At 41.8% G+C, this 26,674-nt stretch overlaps 3 protein-coding genes across 3 annotated transcripts; 2 read left to right on the top strand and 1 right to left on the bottom strand.

Moving 5' to 3' along the window:
* Nucleotides 1–3,106: 3,106 nt before the first annotated feature.
* Nucleotides 3,107–16,617, top strand: lpin1a (lipin 1a). The gene is made up of 23 exons (XM_019891593.1): nt 3,107–3,288; nt 5,448–5,648; nt 5,837–5,932; nt 6,385–6,481; nt 6,558–6,768; nt 7,240–7,308; nt 8,229–8,321; nt 8,469–8,583; nt 8,857–9,061; nt 9,151–9,300; nt 9,385–9,478; nt 9,673–9,872; nt 11,085–11,178; nt 11,388–11,457; nt 12,254–12,346; nt 12,402–12,466; nt 12,552–12,687; nt 13,138–13,286; nt 13,375–13,461; nt 13,526–13,678; nt 14,277–14,391; nt 14,489–14,592; nt 14,676–16,617. The coding sequence occupies exons 2-23, from the start codon at nt 5,457–5,459 to the stop codon at nt 14,851–14,853; spliced, it is 2,766 nt and encodes a 921-aa protein (XP_019747152.1). The 5' UTR covers nt 3,107–3,288; nt 5,448–5,456; the 3' UTR covers nt 14,854–16,617.
* A 948-nt stretch (nt 16,618–17,565) lies between these two features.
* On the top strand, nt 17,566–21,215 carry LOC109528687 (uncharacterized). The gene is made up of 7 exons (XM_019891604.1): nt 17,566–17,774; nt 18,940–19,065; nt 19,408–19,524; nt 19,611–19,667; nt 19,743–19,916; nt 20,830–20,943; nt 21,015–21,215. The coding sequence occupies exons 2-7, from the start codon at nt 18,943–18,945 to the stop codon at nt 21,081–21,083; spliced, it is 654 nt and encodes a 217-aa protein (XP_019747163.1). The 5' UTR covers nt 17,566–17,774; nt 18,940–18,942; the 3' UTR covers nt 21,084–21,215.
* A 1,161-nt stretch (nt 21,216–22,376) lies between these two features.
* Nucleotides 22,377–25,534, bottom strand: LOC109528315 (hypermethylated in cancer 2 protein-like). The gene is made up of 3 exons (XM_019890719.1): nt 25,126–25,534; nt 24,484–24,605; nt 22,377–24,162 (listed from the first exon to the last, which is right to left on the bottom strand). The coding sequence occupies exons 1-3, from the start codon at nt 25,231–25,233 to the stop codon at nt 22,812–22,814; spliced, it is 1,581 nt and encodes a 526-aa protein (XP_019746278.1). The 5' UTR covers nt 25,234–25,534; the 3' UTR covers nt 22,377–22,811.
* Between the last annotated feature and the right edge of the window lie 1,140 nt (nt 25,535–26,674).

Below are 26,674 nucleotides of genomic sequence, written 5' to 3'. Positions count from 1 at the left end.
TTACTTTTGTTTCAATTTCATTTTTTAATAAAGAGCAGTGTTACAAATGAAAAATGATTTTTTTATTGAGAAACTTTCATTCCGCAGTACTGTAGTTTTTTTTTTGGGGGGGGTGCGGGGTGTTTCTCAACTCCTCTTCCTCTCTATGATTCTGTGAAAATTGTAGGCATGGCTCTAAGTACTGTAGTCAAATGTTTATGGCCAATTGGGTAATTAAAATTCCAGCCTTTGAACTCTGCCTAGCAACATGGAAAAAAACTTTCAATTCATTATTTCAACTTGATTTCAGTTGCGAACATAACTAGGGTATGGATTTTTTTTTTTTTTTTTTTTTTTTTTTTTACTGACTTAGCAATTCTGCCTTGCAACAAGTGACCACCACAAGAAAAACAGTAAATGTACCAGGGCATTTCTGTTGATCTTCATTCGGTTCACCTGCTAACTCTCTAGGTATTCATTCATCCATCCATCAATTAATTTTCAGTAGTTTTCACACCTTGGACTGGTCTGGTCATCAGCCAATTGCAGATTTGTAGTTAATTTGGTGTAATGAATCAGAAATGATGTGTGTGCAATTAATGAACAAACAGCATTGCTGTGGTAAAGAACATGTCTTGTAATGAAAAAATATATACAATAAATGTTATTTTCCTGGCATGTAAGTGCATGGTGTCTCGCCATTTTTTGTTTGACAACAAAATGTTGCTTTGAAATACAAAGACTGGTATGTTTTGACTAGTGTTGTACCCTATTGAAAGGTCAGTCGTTAAAAACAGCATTAGGTTCTGTTGCATGCACACGGTGCTACTTAAGGCTTGATTCTGGGAATCACTGGGCAGCGTGTCCACAGTCATGGAGCCGTGCCAGAGGGAGGAGACCAAGTGGGGGTGACAAGCTGTGTTTCTTTATGGAGGGGGGTCTCTGTCCACAATCAAGTGCGAGGCATATTATATAATCGCGCATCTGTAATCAGATTACAGATTTGTGGGTGGAGAAAGTGGCATGTACAATTAGAGCTTGTTTAACCACCATATGGCCACACACACACACACACACACACACACACACACACACACACAAATCCAAGACTCAACACAATTTTGTCTTTCAGAGTAGCATCAAAATGAAATTATTTGGATTTTTTTTTCTTGCTGAAATGTTGATGTTATTTGTCCTGTAGTAACCTACAGTCTGCCTTTACATAGCCACAGAGATTTATTGTTTCACTATCCGACTTCCTGTTGCACGCACGTGCACACACTTAGTCATGCATGTGCAGTACATCTTTCACACATACTAAATAGAGGCAGAGGAAACACGATAATGTCTTGTTGTGTCAGTAAAAACATAGGCCTACAATCCACAAAAAAAGGTCACGTACAGCCGCTCAGATGCCAAGATTTTGTGACATGAAAAAAATGATTGGACCATCACAACAAGAGAACACAATAAAATCTCACTAACGTGGAAAAATTGTTACAGCCTGACATAAGCAAGGTTCGGCCATAATTCTCAAGTGTGATGTTTTGCGTGAATATAACAGACTGCATATGATCAAAAGAACACCATCCCAACAGTGAAACATGGTGGCAGCATCATACTTTGGGGCTGTTATTCTTCAGCTGCATCTGAGTCCTTAGACACGGTGGTGGGCAATATGAACAGTTCCAAATTTTGAACCTTCTGTGTGAAAGCATTAAATAAAAAATAAAATAATAATAATAATAATAATCTAGAAAAGCCTTACAGAAATCTATTTGTTGATAAGGCACTTTAAATGGCGACAGGTGTCTGCTGGCTTCCCATTACAATTAGTTTGAAAGTGATTCGTTAATTCTGAACAAAGCCACACGCTTGTGAAACAAAAATATCTCAGTTGTTTATTTTTACAACCCTCTCAATTTTCACGTTCAATCGCGTTGTACAGGATATACAAAGTAGGTTATATTAATGGTGAGGTTTTTCTTTCACTGATTTGTTTTATTGTCAGTTTTTACGTCACAAACCTGGGTGTGTAGATTTTTTTATATCTACTTCATGTTCTCTCTCTACCGGGAAGCTGCACACAAACACACATGCCAAGTAACACATTCAATATTCTAACATTTGTCAACATATGAGCCAAAAAAACATCTCTCAGTCGCAAGATACTCATGGTCTCTTTTTTTCTGGCAATGTAACTTTTTTTTGTGGTTGAGATCTGCAGTTTCATTAAAATAAGGGGCTGATCAATTGTTTACAAACCGCATAATAATGACACAATCAGTAGCTATGAAATCATTTACTAACATTCACAAATTACTTTAAAGATGAGTGTGCTCACTATTAAATGTGTAAGCAACTGCCAAACGATAAATATGTAAAAGCCTTTTCTAATCTCTTCAAAAGAGTACAGACATTGCAGAGTGGTACCACGTGTACCATAAACAGAGTGGGAGCTTGTGTGTACATTTTGATTTTGTCAAGCGTGACACAGTGTGTTGCGCAACAGCCTTCATTGATGACTTCAAGTTCCCTATGTCTGCTATCCTGGTTCGATGGCCTGCAAAAATATCTTACGTAGTTAATTGTGAGAAGGTGCAGCAATCAAAGAGTAATAATTACAACGTGAATAATTTCATGGTAGTGAAATAATTTTTCAAAATAGAGAGAAATAAGAAGAATATACAATGGCAGGCTACAGAAGCCTGTGAGGTACAGACTGAGGATGTCACATGACTGAATAAAAACAGGACATCAATTCGGTAGACCACAACTAGGACAGGACGATGAGATAGTTTTGTAATCTCATTTGCCTACTAGAGGTCAAAAATGAGAACACGGTATGATACAATGCACTTCCATTTCTACAAAACAAAACTGCAATTTTAAATGTGTAAAATGAATTCCTGCTTGCGGAATTTCAGTCTCAAAATTTACAAACCTTAATTTTCACAGCAGCAATAGTCACATATACGCTCCTATTACTTAAAAGAAAATAAAGAAAAAAAACTACAAAGAACACATACAAGAGAAGTATTGAGATAAATGGCTTCAAAAGAGAACTCCCGTAGACGTCACTGGAGTACAGCCAATCAGAGGGCGTTTTATTTGCAGTGCGGTGGTAGTGGGAGGAACGTTTGCGCTGCAGTTTTAAATAGCGACGCAGCCTTGAACAGAGGAAAAAAATCATGTTGCAGACGAATCTTTGTGGCAATGCCTGACCTGAGGACACACAGGTAACACTTTTAAACGCCCCATATTCGGACGGGAAAGTCGCAGAAGCCGCAGCAAAGCCTGACGATAAATGTAAGTAACATCACCAATCCAGGCATTTAGCGGAATATTTATTATACATGAATGTAATTGTATGTGGAGGGTGAGGGCTTGTTTTGCACATTTTTTGAATGGGGTTGTTTCAATGGTGAGCATCGATGCAGACTGCAGAGCCTCACCCATGTGGAACATGTTTACATGTCTCCCTCAAGGCCGCCACAAGACTTGTTCTGTCGTTTTATGGTTCTGAGGTGATTTATGTCATCGTTATGTTCAGAGAGCAAATATCTTTCATTTTTGTCTACGTTGACGCGCATCAAACTGACAGCATTTTCATGTAGTTTATTGGCATTCTCGCATCTAATGCTTCGTGCTTGTTGTTTCACATTGAAATGATCATCGATTGTACATCCTGGTAATTAATTCGGAGGGAGAGTGTTCTAAATAAGAACGCTCCTCCTGTGGGTTCTCTTCTGATAGCGCAAGCAAACAATGTGTGCAGATAGACTCCACTCGTTGTCCCGTGATCATCTATTACGTAATATACACGCACTATGATTGGCTGTTAAGGGGACATTTGATGAGCGTGCGTGCTTCTGTGTGCGTGAGTGTGTGCGGGTGGCTGTGTGTGTGTGTGTGTGTGTGTGTGTGTGTGTGTGTGTGTGTGTGTGTGTGTGTGTGTGTGTGTGTGTGTGTGTGCGCGCGCGCGGTCTGCGCACATGTTCAGTGTTGACAATGACATCAGAGATCAGGAGTGCCGTGGGCCAGAGTCAATGTGCATGTGTATAAACATAGCAGTCTGTTCAGTCAAATATCGCCCATGCCACCATCTTGCGTTGTTTAGACTTGGTGACAAACATAATAGCTTTGAAAACAATACAATTGTGTATTGTGTTCATTACGGTGGTTACAAGTCGTAGGTGCTTCATACAGTCGTTTCTAAAGTGTTGGTTAACACAGTGAGCTTCATGCAGTCAAACTTTTTCCCACTAAGATGCAGTGTAGTTCAAAACAACTGAAAACTATGACCACACTCTCTGTTGCTGTCTGGAGATTTAGCATTGTAAGTTAATTGTTAAATGTTGGGCAGCACGGTGATGACTGGTTAGCACGTCTGCCTCAGAGTGCAGAAGTCACGGGTTTGATTCCGGGCCGTGTCCTTTCTGTGTCGAGTTTGCATGTTTTCTCTGGTTGCTCTGGTTTCCTCCCACATTCCAAAAACATGCATAGTAGGTTAATTGATCACTCTAAATTGTCACTAAAAGTCATTGCGACTGTGAATTGTTGTTTGTCTATGTGTGCTCTGCGATTGGCTGGTAACCTGTTCTGGGTGTACCCCACGTACTGCCTGAAGACAGTTGGGATAGGTTCCAGCACGCCCATGATCCTCGTGAACATAAACGGCTCAGATAATGGATGGATGGATGTTTAACTGTTGTGTGGTGCAGTGAATAGCCTCTGAATGACTCTGTTCATGCAGTTTAGGCTCCCGCCCAAAAAAGTCCTTCATAAAAAGTCATCATTCAGTTGAGACAATAAGACTATGCTAAGATATCAGTGAGAAAAAAATACTTGTATAATGATTCAATTATTGCACATAAAAGTTAAACAATAATGTAAATAAAATAAATGTTTCGAAATGGTTCATGTCGATGACATGCAAACGTATTATCCTTGAAATTTAAATACAAATGAACTGTACTTTGAACTAATCTGCTTATCTTCACAAGGGTGAGTGTGCCTGATCCTATCCCAGCTGTATTTGGGGTACGCCCTGAACTGGTTGCCAGCCAATCGCAGGACACACATTCATTCCACCATTCATGGTCACAATCGCACCTGGGGATAATTTTGAGTGTTCCATTAATCTGCCGTGTATTTTTTTGGATGGTGGGAGGAAACCGGAGTACCTGGAGAAAACCCACACGAACACGTGGAAAACATGCAAACTCCACACAGACAGGCCGGAGCCAGAATCGAACCCTGCACCTCTGCACCGTGAGGCGGACGCGCAAACCAGTCAATCATGTGCCGCCACTGTTTGGACTAATAAAGACAAAAATTCAACCGCCATTAAGAAGAGACACAATGTTTTTTTTTTTGCTGAAATGGACAAAAGTTTGCCATCGTTAGTATCAGTGGAACATTACTGTGTTCAACTCTCAGCAGTGACCCAATGTCTCTGTTTCCACTTCCAGACCATGAACTATGTGGGTCAGCTGGCGGGCCAGGTGTTTGTGCAGGTCAAGGAGCTGTACAGAGGCCTCAACCCCGCAACGCTGTCCGGCTGTATCGATGTGATCGTGGTGCGGCAGCCCAATGGCTCCCTTCACTGCTCGCCCTTCCACGTGCGCTTCGGCAAGATGGGCGTCCTGCGCTCACGGGAGAAAGTGGTGAGACAATGAGAGCGATTCATAGACTGTATGTGCCAGTTATTTTGGATACAGTATGTGATTTCTCAGAGGGCTACATTTTTCCAGTACTTTGCTGCATATTCAGCATTCAGTACAGTTAAATAAAGTCCATCAACAGTCACATTAGAATTAGGATGACTGTACAATTTTTTTTTTTTTCTGTGCAGGTGGACATTGAGATCAACGGAGAGCCTGTGAGTTTGCACATGAAGTTGGGAGAAAATGGAGAAGCCTTCTTTGTTAAAGAAGCTGAGAACACACTGGTGAGTGTTGATCCCCTGACTGCAAAAAAACACAACTACTTCATATGTGCATAATAATAATAATAATAATAATAATAATAATAATAATAATAATAATAGCAACATAAATAATGTAAAACAAAAAGGTCTGACTCAGAGTCAGATTTGCTTATCTGAGTTTTATATATTTGGTTGCAAAGTGTGGAAAATAGCCAATATGTGTTTGAAAGTGGATAGATTTGATTTTGAAAATATAAAAATCTTTTCATGACTTACTGACTCAAACATTAGAATCTCCGTTGCACCTAGAACTCAATCAGGCATCAAGTAAACAAAGATAATAATTATTTGCTTTGTAAAGCCAATTTTTTTTTGCCTCTGATCATACACTATATAGGTTCCAAAATTGATTTTAAACCATAAATTAAGAGATCGTGAAGGCTTTTCAAGGTGATCCCTTCTTCCCCGAACAGGAAGTTGTTCCAGCCTACCTGGCAACGTCTCCCATCATGTCGACAGGTGAGGAGCTGATGAACTCCCAGTTGAGCAGGAGCAGCGCACGTCACCGCGGTAAATAACGAGCTCACTTTTGGGAGAATAACCCCTAAGTTTTCGTTGAGACCGCTCCCGTTCTGTCACCAAACAGACAACGCAATGTGCGGCTCGCATCCTGTCCAGAGCATCGGGCCGCAGCAGGGCGAAGGAGGCATGAATAAAAAGAGGAGGAAGAGAAGGAGGAAGGCTCGGCCAGATGGTGGAGGAGCGAGGCGGGACGAAAGCGGAGAGGAGTTTTCAGATGATGATAACATGTTCACCATTGACCTGAGCTCTGATGAGGAGCGAGGAGATGGTGGAAGGTGTGTGTGTGTGTGTGTGTGTGTGTGTGTGTGTGTGTGTGTCTATGATCGATTATTCCATCCTGTATTAGTTCTTCTGTATCTATCCCCACACACATCCAAAGAAGAGATTTAATGTGCGTATTTGTGTGTGATAATTCAAAGCGGCTTCCGTTGTTGGAGGCGCTCCAGGAATTTGTCCCGTTCCCATGGCGCTCTCTGTTTCCTTGACATAATGGACCGCAGCGGTGTCCCTGCTGCTGCCTTTCCAGGCTTTTTTAGGAAGTCTTACCAGACTGATGGCATGAGAACATTCCTGAGACACTTTCAGTTGGTGGAAGATAAAGTTTGAGTCAAAAAGTGAAGAGCAGGGGCATCTTAAATTTCTACATGAATAATGATAGTAATTGAGAGTTGATGCAGATTGTGTTTTGTTTTAGTCTGTGGCAGAGTTCAAATCGGACTGTGGTGTGTTTGTGTTTTTGTGACCAGAACTTTACACAGTGATCAAGGCTCGGCAGCCAAAACGCACCCCAGTGCGGACTGGACGCGTCCACAGAGGTACACTACCAGCATGCATACATGTACACATAGATCCATCTTTTAGTCATTCATGCTGTTCTCAGTCGTCCTCTGTTGAATTTATTCTGTCCGTATAATCAAGGAAGTCACCACCAAGCAACATGTTCACTTCCGTAGGGGCGGTAATTGTGAAATTATCCACTGGACAGGTTCAGTGCAAAATCAAAAGCTGTATTGATTTTGAAGCATATCTGGACCAAGATGGCTAGAATTAAAATTAAAAGTATCATTCTTGTACATTCTTTGCCGGTGGCAACTTTAAGTTGATGTTCTGCTAGTTTTTCAGGGGCTTTTTGTTTTATGTTTTTTAAGCAAGAATTTCTATTTGTTGGAATTGAGAATTACCAAAATACATTTGAGTTACACAAAAATAAAGTCATTAAATGATTCTTGTCACCTCTCGTCCATCTTTGAATAGCATACACCAAAAATATTTGACATCACTGAAGTCAAACATCAGTTCAATAGTCACAGTTGTGAAACCATTTTTTTTCCAAAGTTGTGCGCCATGTCAGTACAGCAGGTGATAATAATTTTGAATGAAAACCAAAAAATGCGAGATGCAGTTGAAGTCATACACCAAATAGCAAGCAGCCAACTCCGAGCTGCCTTTTAACCACTTCTCACCCATTTTAAAATCAAATAACAAAAAATCTTTCTCGGAATCTTGGTTAGGTTTCTGAGCAAGAGCCGTATTGAGTTTGAAAGATCGCCAAAACAAGATTGCAGAGGTAGCTGAGGTCAAACCCTGAATCATTAATAGGTCCATTTGCGTTACATTCCACCTGCGACGACACAGTGTCTTGTTTCTCTCCAGTGAGAAGCTAATATCATGATTCACTGTCTGTCGATTTTCTCTTCTGCTCTTCTTTGCTCATTTTGTGTTTATCTTCTCATAGTCATGTGATAAAGGAGACTCTCTCCATCCCTCCGTCCTGCGGTCTGTCCATCTCTTGTCCGCAGCAGACCCCTCAGTTTTCTTCCCACCTTAGGTATCACTTTCACTTACTTAGAGGACACTATGCACTGACTGACTCTGCACATCAAATTACCAAAATATTTCTGCAATACAATACTGACTGTTAAATACATTTCCACACTGTCTTTTTAAAGTATGTATTTTTTTTTTTTTTTATAAGCAACATAGATGACTCTCGGTCTGCCACGCCCAAGAGCGACTCTGAGCTTACCAGTCGAGCTAAAGACAACCCTGAGATGCTGTGGACCTGGGGAGAGCTGCCACAAGCCGCTCAGGTATTGACGCAAAACACGGACACACACGCCTGGTCTTCAGATACCTGTAAAAATGAGGTACATATCTAATATAAATATTGGGAGGGACTAAAGAGTGAATTGAATTATATGAAAGTTTTATGGATAAAGGGCACACGCAACCACTTTAATATAGCTTCCACTCTTTATCTGAAAACTGTCTTCAAGATTTCAGGGTGTATATATCTAGGTCGGTTCTCTTGTCCACGTGTGTACCCATGAAAATTTCTCTGAACCAATGTTCTCACCTTCTAGCCATCCTTCCTGACTTCCCATCAGAAGCAGGATTGTGCCACATCAGTCTCCATTCCTGTGTCCTCCAGCACTCACTTCAGAAGCATCAGTGATGGCGGACCGCACTCCCGACCTCACTATACCTCCCAGCAAGGCGAGATGCATGGTGACAGTAGAGCCAAGCACCCTGACTGTGGGAATGAGGGAAGGATAGCTGAAGAGCATGGTAAGATGGGGGAAAAGTACTCTCACGTTCGTCTACTCATAACCCAGTTGGCGCCACTCCTCACCCTTTGTCCATATTCTTTCTCACAGAAAGCGCGGTGGACAGTGTGGGCGCGTCATGTGCAGAGATGGAGAGTTTAACGGCATGTTCGGTGGCTCCGAGCTTCCTCCCTCATCTGGAGGAAGACGGGAACAGAGGAAGCCCAATCAGAAGAACGGATTCACCTTCCAAGAGGAAAGGTATCGGCACGCTTGATGAAAATTATCCAAAATAAGAATTTACAATGTCTCATTATTATTATTTGACTGACTGTGTCACATTAGAGAAAAGAAGCCAGCATCTTGGTGCTGATGGGGTATACTTGGATGATCTTACCGAGCTGGAGCCGGAAGTAGCTGCTTTGTATTTCCCTAAAAGGTACAAACAGCACAATATACACACACACACACACACACACACACACACACACACTGGACAGTGGATTAAGTACACTTTCAGAATGTAATAAAATGAAAAACATTACGGTATACACCGCTCTTGTATTGAATCTCATTAGATTGTACAGGCGTAGGATACTAACTGACCTAAGTGACCCTCTGCTACTTCCATAGCGATGGAGGCAGCAGCTCGATGAAGTTGGACTCAGAGGCGATGATGACTGGCGTCCGCAGTGCAAATCAGTCTCCGCAGTCAGTAGGCAGCTGTGGGATGGACAGTGGTGTGGACAGTCTGCTGGACCACTTGGGGGACCTTCCTCACGTAGCCATCTCGCTATGCGGCGGACTGTCTGACAACAAAGAGATCACACGAGGTATGAACAAGACTTGGATGATGCGGAAACATTTGTAACATGCTGCTTAGTATGATCCACTGTCGCCTACATTCGGGATGAACATTTGACTGTATTAATTGACTCAAAGGGAAAAAAATCAATGAGTTGATTATTTTATTGGTATGGATTATGAACTCCTGTTTCCCTGCACTGATGAGAATAATGGTACCTGAAGGAGTTCTGATAAATAACAAAAATCCATGAGTAGTTGACCCCACCCCCAACCCCAAAAGGTTTATATCATGGCGATTTAATGCTAAATGAAGTTCCTGTCTTTACTCTTCAACATTGCTCCTTGGCACCAAGAGACCACAAGATGGCATCCAAAACACAATTTCTCTATTAAGCCTTTCAAAATTAACCTCTTCCGTTTGATACATCAACATAGTACCAAAGCACTACTTCTCTAAAAGGCAGGGCAATGTCCTGTCTAAAAGAAGCTCCTCTCCGCATTTCTACATAGTTCCTAGGCACCAAGATGCCACAAGATGACACTGAAGCACTACTTTTCTGTCAGATAGGGCTGTAGCCTGTCTTAATGAAGCTCTTTCCCTCACCTCAGCATAGTTGCTTGGTACCAAGATGCTACAAGGCAAATGAAGCTCCTCCCTTCACTTCAATATGAAATGGCACAAGATTGGCAATAATGCATCATGTTTATATTAGACAGAGCGTGTGTGGGCTGTGTAAATCCTCCCTTCACTCCAACATAGTTCCTTGACAACAAGGTGGCACGAAAGCAATATGTTTTTATTCGTGAAGGTTTTGGTCTGAGCACAAAAACGGACAATAGGTGAGATTTTAGCAAATAATTCAGGATGAATTTGCAAGCGGTGAAATCTGAACATGCGGGGGAAGACTGCAGTTCATCTTCCCATCACTGACATCATGTTGTACTTCTTGAGACATCAAACTAGTTGAGACTTGAATGGTTGCAATCAAGTAGTGTACTCTGTTTTGCCTCAGTTGTTAAGATTAATTCACAATCACTTCCGCACCATCAGCAGAATCTTAAATATCATTCAGAACTATAATCACTCATTTAGTATGCCAAACGCATTTTAGCGAATATAAATATTAGACAATTTTGTCAATTTTTGTGCGTGTGTGTGTGTGTGTGTGTGTGTGTGTGTGTGTGTGTGTGCGCGCGTGTGTGTGCGCATGTGTGCGTGTGTGTTTTGGCCTTCATAGAGCAATTCCAGGAGAGGGCAGTTTCCTACCAACAGTTCTCAGAAAACCCTTCCCTTATCGATGATCCCAACCTAGTGGTGAAGATTGGTAACAAGTATGTACAGCGTACGACACACGTGTTCTTGAATGTACGTGTACTGTATGTCGGACACTTTCACAACCACAACATCCAATATAAGAGCTGCCTGCTCACACTTTTTATTTATACACTAGCTCTTTGACTGGAACTCATTAGATTGCTGGTGCACTGCACGTGTATCTGATGTGGCCAGTGAGGAATTGACTCTGGCATTTTTTGTACAGGTACTACAACTGGAGTACGGCGGCTCCGGTCATGTTGGCTATGCAGGTCTACCAGAAGCCATTGCCACAGGTAAGACCACTGCAGTGATCTGTTTTTCATGCCTACACTAATGTGGCTTCGTCATGCTGAATCAAGTTGCTGCATTAAGACTTTTAAAGACAGAAACGACATGATTATAAAGTCTGAGGTATTTGTCGCGAAAAGATTGGGTCATTTCTGTCCCACTAATGGTTGTTGGGTGCTGTTGGAGAGCTTTCCAACCCTTTCCATGCAATTCTCTGCACTCTGCGCAATTGTAGGCACGAGTTTATAGCAGCAATTTTCACTTTGGTGTACAATTTTTCGAAAGCGATCTACATGTTAAACTGGATAACTTGTGTTCAAGTTGGTTTTGTCAATATTTACATGAGCCACATTGGGAACTGTATCAAACACCAGAGTGAAATGTCGCTTTATGTGAGCGTCCTAACACTTTATTAATATCATGTCTTTGTCCCCCTTTTGACCTGTTCTCCCTTTGATTTTACTTATGTCATGTCTTTCACCATCCATTCCAAGTTTTGGTGTTTGAGTTATTTTTTTTCTGCTTTCGGCCTCTTCTCGTACTGCCTTCCTGGTCTGTTTGGCCCCAGACCTGCTGAGCCTGTATGATGTTTTGTTTTGATTAGTTTTGTTTGTCTCGCATGTTGATCAGTGCATGTCTGTTTTGTTTCTGCTGATGTCGCATGCTTGCTTTGCATGCATTTGCTAGTGACAGGACATTGTGATTTGCTTTGCTGATTTTTGAGGGCTATCTTGTGAGTCCATCATGTTCTCTGCTCATCAGTTTTGAGTTTTTGCGTGGTATGTGCATGGTTTTGTCCAGGCCTCCGTGGAGAACATCATGAAGGACAAGATGCCCAAGAAGGGAGGGCGTTGGTGGTTCTCCTGGAGGAGCAGAAACAGTGACTCAAAATCGGTAAGTGGACATGATCAACAACACGCAGCCACCCGATGACGCATTTCTCTTTCAGGAGTCAGCGACAGAGGCTGCAGAAGACCGAGATGAAAGTTCCATCATCACGGCAGCAGCTGTTAGGTTAAATCCATGTGTTTCTCTTTTATCCTGTTTCACAGCTTTCAACTTGGGGTCCTCAAACCGTTTCATTTGTTGTTTCTGACAGAATGAAAGATGAGTCGTCTTCCAGTGACGATGACCGCAGACCCACTTTGGTGTCTGGAACCTGCCAGTCTGACACCCTCCTTGCTTCTGGTAACGTTTGTTACAAGAAGACTCTTCGGCTCACTTCAGATCAGTTGGTAAGTCTTCTGAGATGTATTTTCATCATTAGGCGATTAGTGAAGCATGATGACCTAGTGGTTATCGATGCAGGAATTGATGGATAGGATTCAAAATAAATAGCTAATAGTTCTTGCTTTTTGATGGGAATAGGCTGGCAGTGAAAGTTCAAGAAAATTTGAGAATAGGCAGCACAGTTCATTGAAGACTGTGTCGGTGTGAATGTGAGTGTGAATGCCGGTATATCTACCAGTATATGTGCCCTGTGATTGGGTGGCGACCGGTCCAGGGCGTACTGATCCCCTGACCTCTTGCTAGGCATCTGTGATAGATCTAAGCCCCCACCTGTGACGCTAATGACAACAGATAAACTGGATTAGTGAATTGTGTTATTTTTGCAGTATCAATTCTCTTAAGAAACGTTATGTCAATGTCAAGAAAAAAAAAAGATATATGTTGCTGCTTGTTAGGTGAGCTTGCAGCTTAAGGAGGGTCCAAACGAAGTGGTTTTCAGCGTGACCACACAGTATCAGGGCACGTGTCGTTGCCATGGCACCATTTACCTTTGGAACTGGGATGACAAGCTGGTCATCTCCGACATCGATGGGACCATCACCAGGTCAGACCAACTACAGTACTTCAATTGCAGTTCTTCGCCCACTAGATGTCAGCCTTTGAAAGAAGTTGAAAGATGTCTGCCATGACAGGTCAGACACACTGGGCCACATCCTCCCCACGCTGGGAAAAGACTGGACCCACCAGGGCATCGCGAGACTCTATCACAAAGTCAGCCAGTGAGTGTGACCTTTGAGCCATTTTTCATATGTATGTCGTATTCATAACACAAGTATGTTTCAGAAATGGATATAAATTCATGTACTGCTCGGCGAGGGCCATCGGTATGGCGGACATGACCCGAGGTTACCTGCACTGGGTCAACGAAAGGGGAACTATGCTGCCGATGGGCCCGGTGATGCTCAGCCCCAGCAGCCTGTTTTCTGCATTGCACAGGTCGGTGCCACTCCTTTTGCACACAAACGCATTGGTCACACTATTAGGTACTCCTGCAAAATGTAATGACATCCAGTACAAGAGCTGGATGAAACATTACGTTGTGATGGGTTCGCTACCATTGAAAGGACAGCTAGCAGCAGTGATGTGGGGCGGGGTTCAAGGTTGGTGAGGTACCGAGTCATATTTACAAATTTACGGTGTAAGGCATTGAATTTGCCATTAAAATAGCAGCCTGGCATTAATTAATCTCCAGACAGCAAATCAATGTTTGGCTTTCAAATTTTAGAATGCACTGACTGCAACTTCCCCTTCATTTTCTTCACAACCACACTAGCAAGTAGGTTTCGTCACCTGGATCAACTCTGGTCATGTGTCGTAAGATGATGGACATGTCCGTTGGGGAGCAGAGTCAGAGGGGAATCGACTTGAACGACTGAAAGAAAAGATATTTTCCATTGTAATTTAATTTATTGAGATGCACCTCTATATACCGCATCAAACATTTGGAGGTTAGGACAGCGACAAAAAAAAAACTGTAAGGAGGCTACAAATACTGCACAGGGAAAAAAGGTAATGTTTTTTTGTTTTTTTTCAGGGAAGTGATTGAGAAAAAACCTGAGAAGTTCAAGATCGAGTGTCTCACTGACATTAAGCACCTTTTTTACCCCAATACTGAACCCTTCTACGCTGCTTTCGGCAACAGAGCTACAGTGAGATCACACACGCACTAGCACACACACTTACACAATCAAATGCATTTTTTAAGCTCTTCCATGTGTATGTGTTTGTGTATGCGCATGATCCCAGGATGTGTATTCCTACAAGGAGGTGGGCGTTCCTCTCAACAGGATCTTCACTGTCAATCCAAAGGGGGAAGTAATACAGGAACATGCCAAAACCAACATCTCCTCGTAAGCTATAATGGCTCAACGGTCTTCTTATTGCCACACACTTCGTTCCGCTTTATATGTCTTCGTTGTCAACATCTGTCCAGTTACGGGCGCCTGTGCGAGATGGTCGACCACGTCTTTCCCGTCCTCCTCCAAAAACAAGGGACCGACTTTGCCAGTTCTGAAACTTTGAATGAGTGTGATTATTGGAGCAAGCAACAACCTGATGAATGCAACCAGGACAAGGAAGAAGAAGGCTCACAGATTCTGGAGAGCAGCTGAGCACACTGAAATCTATCTTTCACGAGTGAGGATGAGACTGAAACCAAACTGATGTAGAATGTGATTTAACACTGTGCCGTTATTCAACAACAATCCAATAAGCTCACTGTTAGGCGTCTGTAAAAATAGGAAGCCGTTAAGTAGAAGAAAACCTCATAACTTCAGGATACCTCAAAAATAGCACAACACGAACAAATAATGGAGAATGACAGCATGTTGTACAAAGACACGTTTACTGACTCACCCACACAAAAAGCACAGCTAGCAGTTAACTACTCCGCCGACATACCTTACATTTCATTTGAATGAGTACTTTAACCCATATTATAGATCATTAATAGTTGTATCGTAGTATTCAAATTATAACTGCAGTACCTTATTTTAAAGTCCCTGTAAAGTGACAATAAATGTCTTCTAAATTCGACATCACAGAGAACAGTGTTGTGAATAACCCTGCCAAATTTGAATGAATTATTAAAAACGGCAAGTAGAAAAATGAGGCTTGAAAGTCACATAAAATCAAGCCTTTCTCACAGCTCTCAAACACTGTGGGCATGTCCGATGAATGCATTGAAAACAGGTCCCGTTCAACTGTCAGATGTTTTTACATACTGAGGGCGTGTCCGGTGATAATCTTCAAATGTGCAAAATTTGAAATCTTTGAATTCACTTGACGGGGTCTTTAACTACACGATAGGACAAAACACAAGATACATCTCTCAATATAACCATAGGAATAAACATACTATTTGAAGAATATATCTCTGATAGTGTCCATGAAAACAGAGAGCATTATTAGTGTCTCATGAGAGTGTATCTAATGACGTGTCACACCTCAAACTAAAAGACCGAGGTCACCTCTGACATGTCCCCTCGGTTCACTCATGCAGTCCGATAAACATGTTTGGTCACGTGACCACACTACTGTGAAACTGATACACACGCAGGACAATGCAATTGGTGACATGGAGTAATGTGCACTTTTGTACACGATATGTTACTGTCATTATTACTATCAATGCAACTTCTTATGGCAGGACTCATTCACTACTATGTGAATTTTATTTTTTATTTTTTTTAATTATTTGTTGCATTGCATATATTGAGATGCATGCATGTTCACTCACACCTCACTGGGAAAGCCACCGTCTATAGGTAAAAACGTTCTATACAAATGATATTGCTAATGGTCGGTGCTCACTAAAGCAATAGAATTAGAGTAAAATTCTTTGGGAGGCCGTTGTTTTAAGTCATGTACACTTGTTGTAATAACTTATATGCAACAAATTCCCACTCGGAATGCAAATTGAATGTTTCTGAATCATTTATGGTCATGTGTTTAGTATTTTACCGCAATTATGTTCACAAAATTGACTTTTTACAACTACTGATCAATAACTGTACTCGTGTATAGCGTGTGTGCGTGTGCACGAGTGTGTGTGTGTGTGTGTGTGTGTGTGTGTGTGTGTGTGTGTGTGTGCCATTCTTATTGTAACATTGCTAAGCATCATCGTATTATAAGACAGTAGCAGCATCACTCACTGGTCTTCTCATTTCTCTTAATAAGTGCATTGTTTTTCCTCATCGCTAGAATTATTTTGTGTGTGTGTGTGTGTGTGTGTGTGTGTGTGTGTGTGTGTAATTATTATGGAGTAATATTTATAACACATCCAATGCAATCCACTTCTCAAGATTTTTAGTGAGCATTTTTATGATCGTTTAATTCTTTCTGTGAAAGATGTAATAAAATTGTTGACAAGTTCATGTTTGTGTAACTGTTTTCTGTTGACTACAGAGAATACGGATGTGGCGTATGTTTTGCATTGGGGGGGGGCAGCCTCGAGAAGGTGAAGATGAGAAGAATATACAATCAATATGCAGAGTGTGAAAAATTATTTCAATATGCTATAATTAGAGCATTTCAGTAAAGCTGTGTGAGAGGATTTCAGTTATGTGAAAGGTCATCCTGAATTATGCCCATGACATCCCTCATCTGAATTATTACCTTTGCTTTACAGAAGAAAAGAGTGTTTTAATGTTTTTTTTCCTGTCTTAATATTAACAGTTATTAACTAAATTGAAATGTGTATGACAGTTAAGAACGCTTAAAAATGAAGTGAACATCTCCACACTGTAAAAACATTTGTGTCATTCACAACACAATTTAGTTTCATTTTTGCATTGTAAATTGCTTATGTCAACACATATTTATTTTGAGTGACTGTAAAAATGTTATTTGAAACATTACCTGAACGTTATAATGGCAACAGGTTCATCGAATATTCCTGTTTCCGCGATTTACTGTGGCAACTAGTTCACACGACTCTCATTATACACTTTCATGAGTAACCTTTAGCCAGAGTACTTGAGTAATTTTTACTATTAAATTCTGCCCAAAATAGAATAATCTCTCAAATATACAGTATAAATTTCAACTGAAATAATCCAGAAATCACCAAAAACAAAAACTACTTCGGCAGTTCCAGGGACCACACGCCCTGCTGCAATATGATAGACTGCTGCATCCAGGCAGTACGCGCCCTTGGCTCAGCAGATGAAATCAGATGAAAGTACGTACGTCTCACGTTTGTACAAAATAAAAACAATCAAGTTGGTTTATGTCAGTGTAGAGGTAATTCATAACACCGCCACAATGCAAAAAAAAACCCAAAAAAACTCACATTGTACTGCTTGGATCCATCAGCCAATCATATTGCAGCGGGGCGTGTCCCGCCTTCAGCTCAGTGTGACGTGATCCACGATGAAGCGTCGAGAAATAATATTTCTGCAAAGGATACATAAGTGGCCCCTCGATTTAAACTAGTCTCGAACCTCATTCAAGACAGCCGAGAAAGAAGCTCCCGAATATAGCGGCATGAAACCAACTTGCTGGTCGTGTTCGAAGCTTTGAGATCGACCCTGTGAGTACGAAGGATTGTTTGTCAACGGAGGTCTTGCACGCTACGATGGGCTTGCCATTCTATGGCCGCTCGCCCAAAATCAGCTCCAGCTATCGGTCAACTAGTATAAGTACTACAAAATAGAAAATAATTAAAATATTATAGAATATCAAATAACATTCAGGAGATGCTTAACCTGTGTGACACATGTTTGTGATTAGAGCCACTCCGCTAACTTCGGTGGAGCTCCCTTCTTATTTTGTCATCGACGTGTTGCACTCACGTCAAAAAATTTTCGCCCCTTGTGCTACTGAATCCAAACTAGCTACTACACAACACAAGAGTCACGCTTTTAAACAGAAAACCGGAATACTTGAGTACATTTTCCTTCCTTGTTATTTGAGATCATGACATGACTTTCCTGACACACACGAACACACACACACTGCCCCTAAGTGGACTGAATGAGTAGGAGTGACGAAAAGGCAGAATTCTTGTTTTGCAGCTCTGGAAAAAAACAGTATATATATTTTTTTTTTTACTACGACTCCCACACTATGCTTTTCTATTTTGATTAGTCTCTTTTTGGGGGTGGTGGGGCGTCTTTTTTTAACTGCAGTAAAGGATATTTGGAGATTACAGGATTTTAACACAAATTTAGAAAGTTAAAATGACTGTCTTGTTGTTTTATTCATCTTGACCACTCGTGACAAAGCTGGGAGTTGCGTGTCTTTTCATGAAAAACATGTGTGAATACTTTCGGATTGTTGACATAGTTGTGCAGTTAGGCAAGCGATGTATAACTAAGGCCCCGGAAATAAAGGTTTTTCAGCTGTCCAGAACAAAACCGGACTGAAGACTTCCTGGAAGCACCAAGGGCTGAATTACCACTTTTGCGCATTAGTCATTTCTTTCACTACTATTATTGTGCATTCACCAACCCCGACACGATGCAATGTACGCTGACACATAAATATATAATATTAATAACACAAACACAGACACACAAATATGTTTTTTCCCCCCAATTTCCCTCTACACTCCTCACAGTCAAGCAGTCCGCAGACTACAGGTTGACTGCGATCAACTGGTTGGGCACTCCTGATTTAACTTGTGTGACAATTATTGAACAGTTTTCACTCCCTTCTTTCCTACTAGCTGACTTGTATGTTCATGTTTGTTTTAGAACATGTCTGTGGCGCTTTTATCTCTGAGCCAAACTCGTGGAAACAATGATGCTCCCCAAGACACCACGGTGGGAGGAGCTAAACCTCTACATCGGTTCATCAATGCTCAACCGCAGCTTATTGGGGTTAGACATCACACAGTTACACCACTTACAGTGATAGCCAGTCATGAACAAATTATTATGGCTTCTACTAAAGTTTGTGACTGTTTTGGAAGCTCAACATACATACTGCATTTAATCCAGGGATCCTCAAGTCCGGTCATCGGGAGCCTGTTTTAGATATTAACTTCACTCCAGCACACATAATTTAAACGAGGGATTGTTAACTTGTGCAAAGCGTGCGGATGAGCTGATCATTTGAATCAAGGACCGGACTTGGAGATCCCTGACCTCGCCTGTAAAACTTTTTCTGAACTAAAACTCTTGTTTTTTTTTGTTCACATTTGACTATAACTACACTTCCAGATTGCCGTGCTTATCATGGGAGTATCATTCGTCATTACCACCATTGTTATGGCAGAACAAATTCATTATTCCCATGTATTTAAAACCATCCCACCAGGGTACGTGATTGGAGCACTGGTGAGTCCACACAAAGTGTTTGATTGTACTGTTTGCATGGACAACAAGGCAGGTACGTTCATAAACACAGTTTCTTTCTCTTGCAGTTCATAATATGTGGGATTCTGTTTATTATAACGGAACACAACCCAACCAAACGAACAGTAAGTATCATTTGCAATATTTCAAAGATGCATTTCAAGGTAGTGGAATCATTTTTTTTTTTCCCCCACATTTAGGTGACTGTATCCTTGGCTCTAAGCATCGTGGCCATACTGGCGTCAGTGTGGACTGCCATTATTGTCATTCCCGAAATGGAACACTTTGATTATTATTACAGCCCCGATGAGTTTGTTGAAGTCGACAACATGACATCCCAGGAGGAAGAAAGAAGTTTGCGGGCGAAGACTGATGTAAATACAGTTTATATTATACAGTACAAGGTTGAGCTTTTAGTTGTATCACTGTATGTATTGCAACGCACCGATACTTGTAATACCAAATGTAACTCAATACACTGTAGGAACGGGCACCTGAAATGCTGGATGGGGCAACAGTTATTAATCAGTCCCACGGGGGGCATACACATAGTAGCATGCACTTTCTAACCCAATGTTTGACAAAAATGCCATTTTGAATCTGGACAAAAGACGTGCATACGTGCAAAATACGTGCTACTAATATATTTCATTTTTCATAATACATTTCTCGATGCATGTATAAAAGATCTTCTATCCTAACCCAACACCAAAGGGTTTGAAGCAAACAACAAAATAACCACATGCTGTGAATTGTTTTCCCCCCAGTGCAAAGGGCTCTCTTGCATAAAAGCTACCACTCAAGGACAGCACAAAACTGCTGAACATCAAATAAACCCGCATTTGCATTTTTTCCCCCCACGAAAATCAACGTACTCAAAATTTCAATATTATTGAAGGACTACGTTTGTCCTGTAGATCATCCCAAGTTCGCCCCCAAAAAAAAAGATATCCACGTTGGAGCATGTGGCGCTATGAGACCTGGTGCTAGCGTAACTCACATGGTTTTACATGCGCCTTATGCAGCTCATTGCTCGCGGTCGCTAGCATGTAATTCAATTTTTGTTTGTGAACCTTTCAACATTTTTGAATGAATACGGTGAAAAATGGGCACACTCACTGCTGCAGGACGTCACACATAAAGCTGCAAAGGTGTGAATCGCAATAGATTTCCCCGTGACGTCAAGAGAAACAAAATAGGGGCCGAGGTGTGTTGCCAGGATGGTTGGAAACTGAATGACATCTCATATCTTGGTGACGTAAGTTTATTATGTCTATCTGTTTTCAGATTGTCAAACTGACATTGTCCATGGTCTTCATGTGCTATGTCTTTGTCGGTTTGATTATTTTCATCGTAATGTCATCGCTGGCCACAGCAGCCATACGTTCCACTCGCAGCCAGGTATGCCCACAAAACCCTGGACGTGATTTCATGATGATGTCACGCAGTAAGGTTTCTTCTTTTCTCCTCAGGCCATTGTTGTCATGTCCAGAACAGCCAACACAGCACCTACTGAGTTACAAGATGAACAGTCACATTAGTGGGTACAAATTTATAGACATTACGACTTGACCTTGGAATTAAGCTTCAATTTGGCGTGTTGTTGTGTTTTTACATCACACAATATGATCAAAGTGTCACATATGGTGGTGGTGGAGGACCCCAAAAAGCAGGCAGGAAGGAGGAGCAGGGTGTACTTGACAAATTGTATTGATAAAAACACAGAAAACTAAATCCAAAACAAACAAAGTCCTAAGAACAAAAAGAATCCAAAGTATCAAACAAAATCCATGGCTGAAGCTAAAAAACTAACAGTGACCGAAACATGACAGACAAACAATGACAGCAAACAAACACTGGTCGTGCCGGGAGTCCTTTTATACAACTAATGACGTAATGACCAACAGGTGTGCCGCTGCAGGTGAAGCCCTACAGTGCCACCTGTTGGTCACAAACAGAACCGTGCCAAAAAGTTATCCGAAAATTATCCTTGTATCATTAATAAAAACATATAATGGACACGAAGATCACTTTTGGTATATAAAGTGCAAATGAATACTCTTTTTGACAACGCTGTTACAATCAAAAGTAAAAACTGACTTGTATAAATGAAAAAGTCATTCATTGGAATGGTCGCCTTAATTAATGATGTATAATCCATCCTGTACCTTGTGCTAAGTGACATATCAGCGTTCCGCATTTTAAATCCTAACCACTATGTCACAGATGTTTAAGCGTCTCTTTATGGGTTTTACAGTACAAATGTAGAGTAGAGTTGTGAACCGTCAATGTAGTGCCAAATTATACCAACAACATGCCGGGCAGCACTGAGGTCGACTGGAAGGCACGCAGCGCTATTCACAGCAATAAAAAGAGGTTTGTCATTCATAATAAATGCCTGTGAATATTGTTGGATGATCTGGATGTCTTGTTTGCTGTGTCTGTGTTTAAGTCGCAGTTTAGCAGCCATATGTTAGCATGACGCTTGGGGACTTTAGTTTATCACAGATTGAACATGTTGAACTATCGGATGTTTGCTTGTCTTTTGTTTTATGTCAGTTTTCCATTAAAATTTGACTGGGAATGACAAATAAACAGCCAGAAGCAAGCAACATATTTCCTCTCATTTTTGAGAGTGGTTCCAAAGGAATACATTAAAAAGTGTGTTTTATTCCATTTAAATGTGTTAAGAGCATGTAGGAAAGGCAAAACTGTTTAAAAAAATTTTGTTGCAGCTGCAGTTATGAAAAGCTTCCTATAAATCAGATTAAATTCAGCTGAGGCAATGACAAAACAGTTGCACATGGAAATACAACACATACACAAGAGATGCTGATTATTAAATGTATTGATACGTGCAGATTGCTACAGACGTGTTTGGCTCGTCTTTGACCAACAAATGGAAAAAGCAGATATTATTGTGGGCCAGCTAGCAGGCCCTGTGAGGACAAATTCAAATCTAATTGGTTAAAGAAATAGTACCAATGCTAATATAGTTTTAAATTGCATCGATCATCCCTACTGATTTTGAACGCTCTGACAGATTAGAGTGACAAGGCAACACATGGAGGCTAAAATCTGATTGGGCAAAACAATCTAACTTCCACGCAGACGTATTGGAAGCAGTGGAGAAATCATCAATAATAAATCAAATAAATAACAATGTCATCTTGTAATAGTGAAGTTAAACAGTACAGAGACCGAAGTCCGCCAACTGAGGATGCTTAGCACTAAACAAACCAACAAAAGAGTCCTCTTTGTGTTGCGCATCAAATCGAGGAGACAGAAGACTTGCTAAAGTCACTCGGGAGGTCGCTGCAGCGCTGGTGTACGCGCATGTGCTCCGTCACGCGGTACTGGCGGGAAAAGGTCATCGGGCACCTCGGACAGGGGAAGGGCCTTACCCCCAGGTGAGTGCGCATGTGTCTGTTCAAGGTGCCGCGCTGGCTGAAGGAGCGCGTGCACAACGAACACTGAAACGGGTGGCGGCGGGGCCGCGGCGGGCTGGGCGTGGACGTTGACGCTTGAATGTGATTGTGCATGGTGGGAGCTGTGTAGGCCTCTTTACACCTCACATGTTGTTCCCTCACCGCTAAATGCCCATTAGCATCATGAGATGAAGCCCCAGCGCGATCTTTGTTTGTGTGACTGTGATCAATTACAGACACTGTTTCTTGTACCAATGTCTCGCCCAGAAGAAGAAGACCGGATGTTTGGTTTACAGGTTCGAAACCGCTGGAGACCCCGGTCTCTTCTTCATCACCGCACTGCTCTGATGAACTGGATGTGGGATGATGAAGGCCTCCTTGGTAAGACATCTCCTCAGGATGAAGCACGTTGTTGTCACTTAGGTGTGGATGTGTGACTTCAGTGTACCCGTTGTTGGCGAGCGGCTCACGTCGCGACTGCTTGGATTCCTCCTGCTGCTGTGTTCTTGTCTCGGCAAGTCCACAATTGTCTTCCAGGTTCTCCCTGTCATGTTCACCCTTTCTTCCACTCTGATTTTCACAGTATCCCCGTGCATAGAAGTCTTTCGCAAGAGGTATTTCCTGTGAGTCATCGATACAATGCTTGCGTCTGCACTGGTGAGTCTCCTCCCAAGAAGCCACTTGGAGGCCCGATGGCAAAGTTGCAGATCTGCCGCTGTGACGTATGACCGGTACTGCCCCACTGCACAGAGAAGAGGAAGATAAAGAACCGACGTCCACATTGGCTGTAAATTGGAGCACATGTTTTTGGTCTTCTTGTGCTCGTAGCCACTTCTCTGTGTTTGTGCTTGACAAATCAGCGGTGTATGTTACATTGCGATCTAACTCCTGAGGAAAAAGACTTTCGCAAGTCCTCAAAGGTTCACGAGAGGCTCTGTTTGCGTCATTCCCTTCCATCGGTGGAGTGTTCATTAGAACTTCCCGCAGTTGCTCCATCTCCAAGAGGTGGGCAGCAGCAAGTAGATCGCAGTACTGTTGCCAACTCTGAGCGGGAGGCAGAACTCCCGTATAAATAAAGTCCAACACAAGCTCCAGGACCGAGTGGGCCAGACACGGAGCCTGGAGATCCACCAAGGAACCTGTCGTGGAGAGGATACTGGCCAGAACTGGACTGGAGGCAGCCAGAATACATCTGATGGAGATAAAAGTAAACGTAGGAGGTGATGTAAAACAAAAAATACATGTTTTAGATTTGTGCACTAAGAATAAATTATCTGTTTTGGGTCATTCACTCAAGTGCAGTCATAAATAAATCTGTTTGAATTCTAAGAAACTGGTACAATGCCCTCCACTATTATTCGCACCTCTGATTGAGAGGCTTTTACCTTAAAATAAATTACATTTTTATTGTGGAAGCATATTCTTACACTGACAGTTATCGAAATGGTTCACCAGAGAATCACGCTCGAGCATTATATTCCAAAGGATTGAGTTTTAGTAGTCTACGACTTACTTGTGTGCTGGATAGAGATGAGCAGGGTCCTCTCGCTGTCTGAGCACGCAGTCACACAAGTTCGCTTGTTCTCGTTGGTGGTTCAGACTCGCCAGCAACGAAGCTGCATGGCGACCCACGTCCTTCATATAAACATTACGCTGAGTGTCGATAAAAGAATGTATTCTAGCACTTGCATTTAAACCTTCTATATTGATTCATCTTGGTCTCATTTTAATAAATCATAAAAACCTGGCATTTGGAGATAGCTGTGAAGTCTTAATTCATTTCTACCATCATAGCAGTTCTACAACACTGCATAACAAAGTGCTGTAATAAACATTGTTAGCAGGGTCATTCAATTATGTATATTACAGTATATGTTTTTTAATTCTTTGCCTCATCATAGTTTGTCCAGTTGTACCTAATAAAATGGCCTTTGAGTGTTATTCATACACAGCACATACTAATTCATAGACTAATGCGTACTGTAGTTAATAAGAACCTGGTTAAACAACAAGAAGAGGGAAGTGGAAAGAGGATGCCCATAAGTGTATACCCTCTTTCAATCTAATCACTTTCATTCCAAAATCAATGTATCATATTAGGTAGAAACAAGTGAAACTTGCTTCACTGAACTACGGTTAAGACGTTCTCTCTTACCTCCATGTCGTAATGAAGAAAGGAGTTTATCCTGTGTGCGCACAGTGAGCTGAATGGAGCTAGAATCCATGGAGTAGGATTTATAGCCGGTGTACTATCTACGCACATGCTCCCCTTCGGAAAGCGATCACAAGCTTTTCGGTCTGGACCTTGGTGTGACGTAGAGGAACAGGTGCATATATGGAGAGTGGGCTTCTGACGTGACCATTTCCATGGCTCCGTATGGAGGGTCCAACAAGCTCGGCCCACTAGGTACCAACCACTGAGCACAGAGTTGTAACGAATAGAGCTTCACGTATTTGGGACAACAACTTGTTTGTGTGTTTTGAGTCCTTTTTAGCGGCAGAGGGGAACTGATAGAGATGTAACTTCCAAACTACCGCTGTTGCCATACAACAATTGTGTAAACAAACAAGTACATGTGGTTACATCGTTGAACACACACTATGTGTTGTAGGTCTACAAATGAAATGCCCCCCGCCACGCTGATAGTGTTGTCAGCTTCAAATCTAGACCTCTCTCCACCCCCCTCACGTGCTCGCTACACCCCTTCAGCCCCCCCGCCCCCCTTCCCATCCCATCTAGCGTTACTACAACACAGTACATTTTTTCCTGGCTTGTGACCGGAGGAAATATGTGATTGACACGCATCGTGAGCCATTTAAATAGAGGCCGGGACAAATCAGGCTCCCTGAACTAATTATACCTACTGTAAAAGTAATTGGTGATACGATACGTGACTGGAAAACAATGTGACAGTGTATTCCTATTGGATACACTGAATTTACAGACGACTGTCGGCCACGTCCGCCGTCCAGTTGTAGGGAGTAGAAAAAAGGTCGCGCTTCTGTTTGGATCCCATTCAAATGTTGAGTATTAATAACAGTGCTGGAGATCTCCGAATGGGATCCCTTTATTCATTTCAATGAGGGTCCAATATGTTTTCCTTCAAAGACTCGATGTCAATTAAATGTTTTTTTTTTCGTTGAAGTTTTTACCAAGATTTCAAAAGGCGAGCAATGAACTAAAACACGTTCAGTTATTGCTGTACATAAAGTTCATCACGTAATTGTTTTAGATGTACGGTATGGCCCTGGAAGTATTTTTCATACAAATATTTACCGCAATTAATTTACTTCTGCATTATCAAAGGTTTAGTGATAGAATATGGTGCATTCCGACATGCATACAAATTCTCACAGTTCAGAGGTCCAGGGTTCAATTCCGAGCTCCAGCCTTTCTGTGTGGGGTTTGCATGTTCTCCTCATGCCTGTGTGGGTTTCCTCCCACATTCCAAAAACATGCATGGTAGGTTGGTTGAGCACTCTAAATTGTCCATAGGTGTGATTGTGAGCGCGAATGGTTGCTCGTCTATATGTGTACTGCGATTGGCTGGCAAACAGTTCAGGGTGTACCCTAAAGACACCTAGGATAGGCTCAGCACACCTGCGACCCTCGTGAGGATAAGCGGCTCGGAAAATGGATGGATGTATTAGAGTTATATTCCGGTACTCTTGACAGTGAGTCGGGCCCTAGACAAATACAACAG

Source organism: Hippocampus comes, unplaced genomic scaffold (assembly GCF_001891065.2).
Source record: "Hippocampus comes isolate QL1 unplaced genomic scaffold, H_comes_QL1_v1.1 scaffold275, whole genome shotgun sequence".
Taxonomy (NCBI): domain Eukaryota; kingdom Metazoa; phylum Chordata; class Actinopteri; order Syngnathiformes; family Syngnathidae; genus Hippocampus; species Hippocampus comes.
This window is presented reverse-complemented; position numbering and strand designations above follow the sequence as displayed.